General features: G+C 36.5%; 1 protein-coding gene across 1 annotated transcript; it reads right to left on the bottom strand.

Moving 5' to 3' along the window:
* Positions 1-1,025: 1,025 nt before the first annotated feature.
* On the bottom strand, positions 1,026-10,856 carry LOC141284271 (alpha-2-macroglobulin-like). Its single transcript, XM_073817275.1, has 34 exons — positions 10,741-10,856; positions 10,307-10,487; positions 10,073-10,229; positions 8,270-8,322; positions 8,148-8,168; positions 7,792-7,957; positions 7,624-7,708; positions 7,417-7,531; positions 7,190-7,310; positions 6,988-7,097; positions 6,727-6,897; positions 6,410-6,643; positions 6,094-6,306; positions 5,832-5,981; positions 5,592-5,717; positions 5,327-5,420; positions 4,922-5,027; positions 4,504-4,729; positions 4,307-4,433; positions 4,114-4,235; positions 3,964-4,015; positions 3,800-3,883; positions 3,536-3,712; positions 3,372-3,447; positions 3,055-3,211; positions 2,882-2,956; positions 2,649-2,811; positions 2,370-2,563; positions 2,076-2,288; positions 1,830-1,951; positions 1,661-1,742; positions 1,415-1,498; positions 1,228-1,333; positions 1,026-1,133 (listed from the first exon to the last, which is right to left on the bottom strand). Exons 1-34 carry the CDS (start codon positions 10,824-10,826, stop codon positions 1,093-1,095), a joined length of 4,290 nt encoding a protein of 1,429 aa, XP_073673376.1. The 5' UTR covers positions 10,827-10,856; the 3' UTR covers positions 1,026-1,092.
* Positions 10,857-11,926: the final 1,070 nt, after the last annotated feature.

The raw sequence follows: 11,926 nt of genomic DNA, 5'->3' as shown, positions 1-11,926 counted from the left end.
TCACACACGCACACACACACATATATATATATATTCTTACCAAATTTTTTTTTTCCATTAACTTTCTTGATTCCATTTTAATGGTTCCATTACATTTTAATAATCAAAAGCATCTCCAATTAATTGATTTTATTAAAGAATAAAATGTTCTTTAGTAAAATTGTTAATTTTTTGGGGGAAAATTAGTAGTTTAGCTTAATCAATAAATTAGTTGATAGATTAATCGATATAAAAATAGCCATTAATGGCAGCCCTAGGACATTAGTGTAATGAGACTTGCGTAAGAGAAAAGTAGTAGTAGTAGTAATCTCTTATTGGTCTGTTTAGCCAATTAAAAAAAAAAACTCCTGCAAATTAATAAAACAACACATCGCACAGATATGATTTGTCAGTGCATTGATTAAATGACACTTTCAGTAAAACATTTGCAATTGGTTTGTAAAAGATGTTTTTATGCATGTTTGGCCTGAGTTTTTGCTCATGAGAAAGCTGCAATATACTCTGGCAGAGAAATAGACCCAACAGATTAAAGATCGAGCAGTATACATAACTGTGGGCATGGAGTACTTTATATCTGTGTTTGTCCTGGTTGTGTCTGACAACTGAATATGGAGTTTGTTTTTGGATGAGCGAGGAGGATTTTTCTTGAAACCCTCCTGAACAACATGTGATGTAGAGACTGTTTGACATTTTTTATGCAGGCTTTCTGACACCAAGACTCAACTAATCTCTGCAATTCTTTTGGCCACTCAAACTCTCCTCCTCACCATGCATTAGGACCATATAGACCTACGTCCTCTTCCGGGCAGATTTGTAACATCTTTAGTTGTTTGAAACTTCACGATTTTTACCCTGTTGGATTATTGCTTTAGCTTTTTCTTACAGCCAAGTTCTATTTACATGTATTTTTTTATTATTGGGATCCTTTTAAATGAAGGCTGACGACTATAATAACTTTTGAATTGTTGGGTTCATGAAATATAAAATGATTTTTTACAAAGAATAATCAACACTGGACAAAACAGTGAAGCATTAATCATTTAGTGAGAATTTATTTTCTTAATCCAAGCTGCAGTACTGAAGCATGACACTTCATTCACAGTGGGACGAGTACTCCGTCTCTGACTGATCACCTGAGGGAAATGTTGATACAGAGACATTAGCTTAATAGAAACTGATACTTTCGAATCATATACTAATAACAGAAAACAGCACATAAAATCGTACTTGTTTGGTAGTAGTCATATACTTTAATTACAGCTGGTTTGAGATTCTTCACTGGAAGAACCTGTTTCAATTTTATCTGGAGATTCAGTGCAGTATTTTTTTGAACCTGCGGGAAGTTACACAGGAAATTAAACATTTGATACAAAATCACTGTAACTTATTATATGAATGTTGCTTTTTTTCTCACCTCTTTCAGATACACAATCACATGATCATCTTTGGAATCAAAACGCTCCACAAATGATGTTTTTGAAAGACGTTGAATTTCAAGCTGTGTGGAAAAAAAAAAAAACAGTAAAAGAACACTAAAAAGCTATTTTCTGTAAGTTATCATGCTGTTAAAGTAGAAGTGAGCCAGACAATATATTCCATCTTAGATTCACCGTGTCAGTACAGCAAATCTAGTTATTAATCATTTTATAGTAAAACGCACCATTGATGTATCAGCTGTAAATCCTGATAAGAGCTTAATATCCACAATGACCATGTTAGATCTTGCCTGTGGACCATTATACCTGGAAAAGAGAAAATACGAACCATCAGAGTTGAATGAACTAAAGCCAAAACCATCATGTCTTATAGAATAAAGTTACTGTTCTTACTTTACAGTGAAATTTAACAGTAGGTCCTGTCCAAAAGTTTTCTTGCAATCTCCCTCAATCTTAGCATCAATGCTCAATGTTTTGGCTTCAGTAGGAGTAGGAATGTTGTAGAATTGAGCAATCTGAGAGAATCAACATGAAGAAAAACACATTCATATATTATCTCACAGAAACATAACCACAAAATTCTAAGAGAGGAAAGAGAAAATGTAAGTGAGTGTCAATGAAGCTGAACGCACTACAGACCTGCACAGACACGCAGGTTGAGCCCTTCACTTCAATGCTGTATTTGACTGAAACGTTCTGCAGCTGCTTCTCCTGGTACAGTAACTTGTTGTCCTGATTGACCTCAAAGTGGTGAGTGTCTCCTGCTGACTGTACAGTCACTGTGCTGGAGCCGTCAGAGCTGAACACTTTGGTGGCGTACAAAGACAGAGCCTGAAGAGCCACCACTGTGTCCTGAGAAATAAATGTGTTCAGTAATGAGACTTTTACCCATCATTCAGCAATTATGTGTTTGATTTGAGTAGTTTGAGTCACCTGTGTGGAGGAGAATCCTCCATAGGCATTCTGCTGCTTCACAAGCCAGCTGACAATCCTGTTAGCAAAGCCCAGATCAGCTGTAGTGACTGAATCTGTAGTGAGAACAGCTAGCAGCACATATGAGCTGATCTCCACTGACAGAGAATCAGAGTCATCAGCAGATCCAGACTGAGACCAGTGGAGATGAGACCCTTTAGGACACATGAACAAAAAAAACTCCAGTAACTCAACGAGCATGAAAAGACAACAGAAAGTCATCAGAAAAAAATCTCTTACCATCTGAAACAGCAATTTCCTCTAGTTTCTTTAAAAGCTGCTGTCGAGTATCCGTGTCTCTAGCCAGACTGAAAGTGTAGGCGAGCAGAGCAGTGGTGTAAGTGTTTTTGACTTCCTCAGTGGCAGACCTCAAGCATGACAAACCTTTAGTGACGACAGGATCCTGCGACAAAAACAGAGACACAGCTGCTGTGAGCGTCATTTTTCTGAGTTTATACTGTAGATGAACTTACTGTCACAGGAGTTTCCAGTTCAAGCAATGATGCAGTAATGTAGGCAGTCATGGTCACATTATCATTCACTCCACCCTGCAATAAAAGAAAACAGAAATAAAGACAAATATTACATTTATTACCAGACCTGGTGTCTATTGATTATAGCAAACATTGAGAAATAAATGACACACCTTCATTCTGTTGTTGAACAGTCTTCCCTGTTGGATAAAACAGCCGTCCGAATCCCGTCTGCTTATTAACCATTTCTTTGCACTCTGAATAATTTGTGGATCAATAAATATGTATTTCTGTGCTTTGCCAAAAGACCTCAGGACAAAGGCAGTCAACCTGGTGGTGTGGTAATTCAGTTATCAAATGGTAACTCAAAATTGACTGATCAAAGAAAATGTAGAAGACAGACTATATAATATTTTATACAGGATGCCTGTGTTTATTATTGTAAATTAACGTATTTGCTTTGATAAAAATAAGAGTTAGCAGTATTCACCATGTATTCTCTTTTCCATGTCCAAATGTGCTGTATGCACCACTCTTATGTCTGTAGTTCAGTTGTCTCTGGTATCCTGATAAATTTGACAGTAATTAAATGTTTGATCTGATCACGTGTGCCTGAAATCAAATGTATTGTGGTAGATTTCTGATATCTCTCACCACTCTTAAGGAAGCCGGTGGCTCTCTCTCGGATGGCTGAGGTGAGCTGCTCTGTGTTTTCCAGATACTGCAGAATGTAAATATTGGGAGAAAGAACAGCCATGTTTTGTTCTCCACAGCCGTACGGCATCCGTAATAATCCATGAAGATTCCTCAGTGCACGACCCAATATGTCTCCTACAAACCAAACACAAATCAAACTCACTACTTTTTTAGAAAAACAAACACAAACTCCTCATTTCTGTTTGTGTATGTAAATGTTACCAATGACTGAAACAGAGGATCTAACTGATCCCTCAATCACATCTTTAGGAAGAGTCAGATCCACTTCCTCTGAGAGATTGTCACCTACGAACCAGAGAGACAGAAACACATATCAGTGATCAGCAGAGAAACACTATGATGCTAAATATTGTCTGCAGACAAACCCTTTGGACACAGTAACCAGCTGTAGGTCTCTGTCTTTTCCGTTCCTTCAGCCTGCAGCATAAAACAATAACATCAACACATCATACTGACATAAGCAGCATTAGGATCATGGATAAATTATGTATAAGAGTCATTTGACGTTCACTGACCTGTACCAGCAGACTTCGTGTGACTGTGTCAATGCGTCCTCTCTCTGGCACGCTCACAATCTCATTGTCACACACAGTCTGAGACGCCTCTGCCTCTGCACTGACTGTAATATTCAAGACTCCTACAACACAAGACATGTACGTGAAGATACAACAGAGACTGAGAAACAATGATTCAGACGGGAAAACTCACCAAGAACAGAAGGAGTGAGGATCCATTTAAAAGTCTTTCTTCCATTAGCACACAGACAGGATGAATACTGATCATCAGAGGAGGCTTTGAGAGTGTAGTCTGAGGAAGGAGCTGGAGTCACTTTAACCTGTCAGTCAAACACACATGATTAGTGGCATATTTGATATGATTGGATAAGACTGAATCTGAAGACTCACCATGATGCACTTGGACAGATAGTTGAAGACAGTGGCCTTCAGCTCAAAGATCTCCCCACGGATGATGGAGTAAGGCAGAGAGAGCTCCAGAAAGAAGGGCTGGAAAACTGTCAGCTGAGCAGGAGGAGCCAGACCCAGACCTATGGAGGACAGACAGAAGGCCTCCGTCTCCCAAGAGGTGATGGTGTCAGGAACCGTGACAGGAACCTGAGTTGATCCAGAGTCCCTGTTGTGCAGCACATTATAGTAAAATGCAGAATAAACTTCCAGGAGCTAAACATTGAGATTGGGATGGTGCTGTAACTTTCCCTTTGGCGATAAAATAAAGTCTTAACTCATCCTATCTTGTCTCGTAATCTGTCACTTACAAACTTTATTGGGTATCCTTGAATAAGTGGTCTTTTTGGCATTTACATACCCCACTTCAGTGAACTGCCAGATCCACGTTTCTGGGAAAAAGTTACGAACTGTCTCCACAGGTGGTTGAGAAGATCCTGTTGTTTCATAATCATAGCTCATCCTCTCTGAAAATTTAAATTAATGACCAATTTCTCAGTGCTCTCAGCAGGTATAAATTGATTCTCAGTCTATTTATGTATTTACTCATCTAAAACTCTATTTTTTAATACATCTGAATAAATTTTAGACATTAGCTGTTAACACTAAGAAACTGTTATTTAAAAAAACAACAGGACAAAGTGATATTCCAGTCACATAATTTCAGGTTCCCTTAAACATTTTGAGCAATTAGGCCTATATATAAAAACAAAACAATTATCATAATATGTATAAATATGTAAATATGCAAGTCAAGTAAACATACCTAAGTGAAAACCTCTGTGATAAGTTACACCATAGTATGTCAGACAAGGCGGTTGTCTCACAGCCAAATTTGTTGCTATCTTCAATCCCACATTCTGTCAAAAAGCAATTAAAATCTATGTGAAATGTAAAAAGAGGCTTGAATGTTAAAAACTAAATAAATTCAAATTCCTTGGGTATGGTGTAATACTACAATATTTTTTATCCTTATTTTTATTATGTCCTACTTTCTCCTCTTCATAAGTATTTTACAAGCAGTTTGTTACCTTCAAGCTGTCATAAACCCGGTCTAGTGACACAGCCCGACGAGATCTAATTTCTAGGCACTCTTGTCTATCCAAAGCATTATAAGGATAACCTGATACCGACCGTACTGGCAGCAGCTTAAAGACCTGTGATGAGATTAAAAACATTTACCAATGATTAAATACATCGTTCTAAAGACTTGTCAATATTTTGTAATGCAGAAGGCTTTTTTATTCATTTGATAAGTTACACAATTAAACCTTGTCAGAATCCAGACGCTTTCCTGGCTCCATGATCAGGACGCTCTGATCTACAGCACTGAGGCCACACAGTGAACCAGGCTGAGCTGAGATCTGTAGAGTGTTTTTCTCACCAGGAACTGCTTTAGCAGGAGAAAACTGCAGAGAAACCTGTGACGGCAACAGAAGGATGTGCTATTGTAGTACTAAACCAGAATGACTGTTATTGTATAAATGTATTTTTTGTTTGTTTGTTTAGTTTTTTTTTTTTTTTTTTACATACATTGTTTTTTAAACACTTTTCAGTGTCAAAATTTGTGCTACCAGCAACAACATTGTCACTGGGCAGAACACAGTAGGCCAGAATCTGCACTGCAGGAGCCAGATCTGCATGAATAGACAGTTTGAACGACACTGTGCCATTTGCTGCGCCATTAGAAGACTTCACTTCAACCTTCTCATATCCATGATGAACGATCACTCCTCTGGACAAGACCTGAAACGGACAGATGGCACCACAATAACAAACTGAAAATCTCAGAGGAAAGCATCACTGTAACACTGCTCATAGCCAATGACCATGCAGCAATTGTACTCACCATATAGACAATGTCAGTTTTGAAGTCTTCAAAAGTCTCTCCAACAAAATAATACTTGATGGTCACTGTAAACTCAGCATCACACTTTAATGGTTGCTCAATATTCTCTATAATCAGTTCACTTAGAGTTGGTGTGTATGAAGTGGCAGGCCGGAGGAGCTTAATTGTTTTTTCTTCTGTAGAGAAGGTAAGTTTTTTAAAGCCTTGAATCTGATACTCTGGATATGCACTTGCCTGAATAACAAAGAATGTCCAGTTATTATCAGTTACCAAGGATGTCAGTTGATCATAGACTGGGTGCATAAACATTATCATACCATCAGATTAATATCACTTTTAGAAAGGTTAGATGTATCAAGAGAGAAACTGGCCAGTCCATCGCTGTCTGTAGTGAGATTCAAGCGCAGTTTTGAGGTCCACCTTTTACCCTCCAAAACATAAACTTCTTTGTTTTGAAGAGGTGCTCCATTTAAATTTGCAAGTTTGATCTGTTCAACAGAAAAACATTTAAAAAATCAGGCTAATTGAATAATAGTTCAATACAGCTAACTATTAATATAAACAGAAATAAGACATACTTTTCCCTGTATAACTGACCCATGCTCATAAATTTTGGGTAGCTCAGTAAATGTAGCTTTACCGCTTTCATAGGTCAGACTTATAGTTTCAGATTTCCCCATGGTGTTTTCTGGGAAAACAAACGATTTAATATAATTGTTTAATATTATTGTAAATAATCAATCCAAATACTTGGATGTGAGTTCTTCTTGGATCTGTCACCTGTTCCTTCTTCTGTTACATTTACTTTTACAGTAAGATGTTCATTTAGAAATCTCTCATTTTTAGAGTTAAAAAAGATTGATGTGTCCAAAGTAAAGGAGGCACAGCCTGTCGCACTTATCTGCAGGTAGAGCACAGACACATGGATTGAAAACACCCATTACAATGACTATATTTAAAAATGTTTTCATAAATTTATTACAATATACAATAATAAAGTCTCACACCTCAGTAGTTTCAACCAAACATGGTGAAATCAAGTCTGTTTGAGAAATATATCTCAAATGTTCCCGGCACACTTCCACCCTTGCTTTACCAGCCACTGGTTTACCAAATGTGTATCTATGAAATGCATGCTTTTAATAATAAAACGTAATTTTCTTTAATTGTATTTTAGACTTTAATGCAATAAAAGAGATGAAACATTCGCTTACTTTCCGCAAACCTCCATATTCATGTCGCTATCACCAAAACTTATTTCTTTTGGAGCTTTCATGGTCATTTCAAACTTAGGTAAAACTGGAAATCAACAGAGAATCAGTTAAAAAAATATGAATGAGATTTAATACTCACTCTCAAAAACGTTCTGTGATGTCACGTACCATACTTCTTCACCTCAAAATAATGTGTGATCACCCGTTCACCAATATAAGCCATCAGTTTGTATCTGCCTTGACGGGCCTCTGGGTTCAGCTCATGAGAAAGCTGCAATATCCACCTTGTTGAGGAAATATTTGTCCACTGAGCAATCCTGTTATTCTGATTGTCCTGTTTGATCCCAAAGAACACACAGTGCAGATGTAGTTTAGCTTTAGTCATTTATGTAGACCAATTTTTAGCAATCTGTAATCACTGAATATTTAAAAACTGCAACAACAGACATTTGAAATGTAAATTAGATCAACATTTTGTTGTGCATGTCATGAATGGCTGCAAAAGACTGGTACCATGTGCTTACCTCCAGCACGACTGTGCTGTACTGAAAAGACACGAACAAACAAAAAAAGTTATTCACTTTTTAAAAAAAACTTACTTAGACTTATTTACATATTTTTTGATTTTGCTTAAATAGTAACAAACCTGCTGATCAAAGGGTACAAAATTTCTATCCATGGTGACCACTCTGAAATTCACTGTGAAATGAGTAATATATGACAACATGAGATTACAAACTTGTCATTTATGAGATGCAGTGCAACATTAGAGGCTCTAAGAAATACGGAATTTGATTTAAATCTAATATGAAAATGATTAGTTGAAGTTAATTACAGAAGCACAGACTTCATGTAATATACATAATTTAATACAAGGTAGCACAGATAGTAAAAGCAACATCATTTTCAAAATAACTTGTATGTACACGTAAATACAATCGAGGTCAAAAGTTTACATACACCTTGCAGCATCTGCCAAATGTTAATTATTTAAAATAAGAGGGATCATACAAAATGCTTTTTTTTTATTTAGTGCTAACTTGCTAATAAGATATTTCACATACAAGACTTTTGCATATGGTCCACAAGAGAAATACACACATTTAATTCTTAATACTGTGTTGTTAGCAGAATGATTCACAGCTTTGTTTTTTGTTTTGTGATGGTTGCGCATGAGTCCCTTGTTTGTCCTGAACAGTTAAACTGCCTGCTGTTCTTCAGGAAAATTCAGGTTCCACAGATTCTTTGTTATTTCAGCATTTTTGTGTATTTGAACCCTTTCCAACAATGACTATTTGATTTTGAAATCCATCTTTTGCACACTGAGGACAACTGACAAACTTATATGTAACTATTAGGGTTCAAACCCTCACTGATGCTTCAGAAGGAAACACAATGCATTAAGAGTCGAGAGTAAAAACTTTTTGAATTTGAAGATCAGGGTAAATACAACTTTTTTGTCTTCTGGGAAACATGTATTTATCTTCTGTAGCTTCTAAAGGCCAACACCAATTGAAAAAAATATGATATTTAGGCAAAATAAGAAAAATGTACACATCTTCATTCTGTTCAAAAGTTTACACACCTGGCTCTTAATGCATTGTTTTTCCTTCTGAAGCATCAGTGAGCGTTTGAACCTTCTGTAATAGTTGCATATGAGTCCCTCAGTTGTCCTCAGAGTGAAAAGATGGATCTCATCTCTCAATGAATAATACATTGTTGGAAAGGGTTCATATAAAAAAATGCTGAAAAACCAAAGAATTTGTGGGACCTGAAGGATTATTCTGATGTACAGTGGGCAGTTTAACTGTTCAGGACAAGCAAAGGACTAAAAAAACACACAGCTGTGGACTCTTCAGGCAACAACACAGTATTAAGAATCAAGTGTATGTAACCATTTAAATGGGGTCATTTTTATAAATAACTATTGTTGTTTCTTGTGGACTATATGTAAATGTATTTGATGTAAAATAGTTTATTCAGGTCAGTACTAAATAAAAAAATAACATGCATTTTGTATGATTCCTCTTATTTTGGCAAAATAATTAACATTTTGCAGATTCTGCAAGGTGTATGTAAACTTTTGTGAATGTCATGTTTATAATTATATGTTATAGTATTATAGTTACATGTGTGATTTAGATGAATGTGAGAGTAACACTTAATATGATACATTTGACAATTTAAACAAATTATTTTAAGATTGTTTTGGTTTATAAGATTTATATCCTTTTCTTCTATCACTGTTGGGTGCAAGTCAAACCAAGCAGCATGAAACAGCCCAGTGGTTTGGGGTGTGGCTGTTGTGGGCTATATCTTTTGAGCCACAGAGTACTAATGCACTTTCACTAATGGCTTCCCATGAAAAACACATGTCATCAACAGTGTGAAACACATTAAACAGTCTTACTATTTACTTAGCTTTAAATATCCAAAATTAACAGCTCACCTGTCTGTCCTGGAATATAGATGGGTTTATCTGTCTGGATAAAGGTCAAAGGGTTGTAACGTCTGAACATGACTTTTCTCTCTTCAGTCATCTTGAAGTTCTTCCCCTGAAGTTCCACCTTTATTGTCTGCACTGATTCTGCTTCTACCTGAGGTGTCTGTTGGACAAAATGTTATTTCAAATCTTAACTAAAATGTTAAATTATGTGTGAATGCACTTTTCTAGCTGGCAAACCTGAAAGTTAAAGCAGCGGTGAAACTCCTCCTCAGCTTTCTCCTGTAGCAGTAAAGTGCTCTGGTCACCATGAACCAGATAAATGTTCATGATAAGGCTTTCGTTGGGCTTGAGAAGACTTGCACACAGTTTAGCCTCAGATCCCGACTCGATCACTGCAGGAAATGTCACCATGAAAGACCTGTTGAGAGATATCATAGCATAAAGAGTCAGACATAATCAAAGACGAAAATGTCTAAAACAGTTTTACCCCTTTTGTATTGCAATACATGTTCTAGAACTATCTGCACTTCAGTTTAAGCAGATGTTATCTGTGCTGATATAGTATTTTCATTTTTAAATTACATTTTTGCATGCAGTTCAAGTGCAAATTTCACAAAAAAGATTGATATTACAAGATATTACTAAACGATTACTATTCAAAAGGTACTTACGGCCCTGAGGCTTTTCCATAGACAGAAAGGAAGAGGAAAGAAACTAAAAGGAGCCCTTTCCAAATACACAGCGCATTGAAAACCATGATGAAGGCTGATCATGCAGAACACACTCTGAACACATTTTTGACTGTGACTTTATTTCAAAGGCCACTCATCCCAAACAAGCTGTTGAGAAATTATTTGTGTTTATCATCAAATTAATGATTAATTTCTGGAGTTCCCTCCATTTGTTAATCCTAGTACTTTAATATCAGATCACATGTCTTCTCAATTCGGGCATTAGGCCACTGTGCAAAGCTCTCAAGACATTTCTTAACTACTCTATCTAATATGATGCACAGTTTGAATCATTTAAATTATGTAAGATAAAAAACTAAACTAGTACCAGATATCATCCAATGCTGATACACATAGATTTGTTTATACTGTAAAATATAAAGAATATAAAATGTATATAACAAAACATAAAATAGCATTCATATTTTGTTTGTAACAATATTGTTTCATCATCATGCCTGTTGCAATCAGTGAAAATCCATGGTCTCTGACCTGCTAGCCCTGTTTACACAGCCTACTCCCACATACAGTTGCAAGAAAAATTAAGTAAACTATTTTCAGTTGTCAGGTTTTCTGCATAAATTGGTCATGAAATTTGATTTTCTTTTCACCAAGTCACAAATATCAACACACACTATATTTCCAAGCTGATAAAACATCTTTCATGTCTTTATTGAGCACACTCATTCAATATACAAAGTGGTGGTGAAAGAAGTAAGTGAAAAAAGTCCAAACCAGGAGTCCAATCAACGAAACAAGAATAAAGGTGTGGTATAGAGCTGACAGTGTTAGTATGCTATTCACAAGCATTAGCTGTTTTTTTTTTTCTTTTGCCTTGCCAAAAAGAGAGCTCAGAAAACCTATGATCAAAAGTTGTTGATATGAATGTAGCTGGAAAGGGTTACAGAGTAAGACTTAAGATATTTATCAGTCCACAATTGTCTACAAAAGGAGACAACATGGTGCCTGAGGATTATATAGACTTTGCTCTGTTCCTGGCTGGTTCACATTTTACTGTGGGGCTTGTGGATGAGGAGCCCCACAATCCCACAGTACCCCTCACTCATCACCCTGCTCATGTCATGTCTGCTACTTCAAAGCCTGCCGCTCCAGGGCCTGCTCATGC

This window comes from Garra rufa, chromosome 14, assembly GCF_049309525.1.
Source record: "Garra rufa chromosome 14, GarRuf1.0, whole genome shotgun sequence".
NCBI classification, from domain to species: domain Eukaryota; kingdom Metazoa; phylum Chordata; class Actinopteri; order Cypriniformes; family Cyprinidae; genus Garra; species Garra rufa.
The sequence above is the reverse complement of the archived record's forward strand: the minus strand, read 5'-3'. Positions and strand labels throughout refer to the sequence as shown.

What these genes read in the sequence shown, in the direction of transcription:
- LOC141284271 (XM_073817275.1), bottom strand. Translation starts at nt 10,826, where the DNA reads ATGGTTTTCAATGCGCTGTGTATTTGGAAAGGGCTCCTTTTAGTTTCT. An exon ending in TATGGAAAAGCCTCAGGGCC is followed by an intron (nt 10,488 to 10,740) that starts GTAAGTACCTTT and finishes ATCTCTCAACAG; the next exon opens with GTCTTTCATGGTGACATTTC. An exon ending in GAGGATTCTCCTCCACACAG is followed by an intron (nt 2,289 to 2,369) that starts GTGACTCAAACT and finishes TTTATTTCTCAG; the next exon opens with GACACAGTGGTGGCTCTTCA.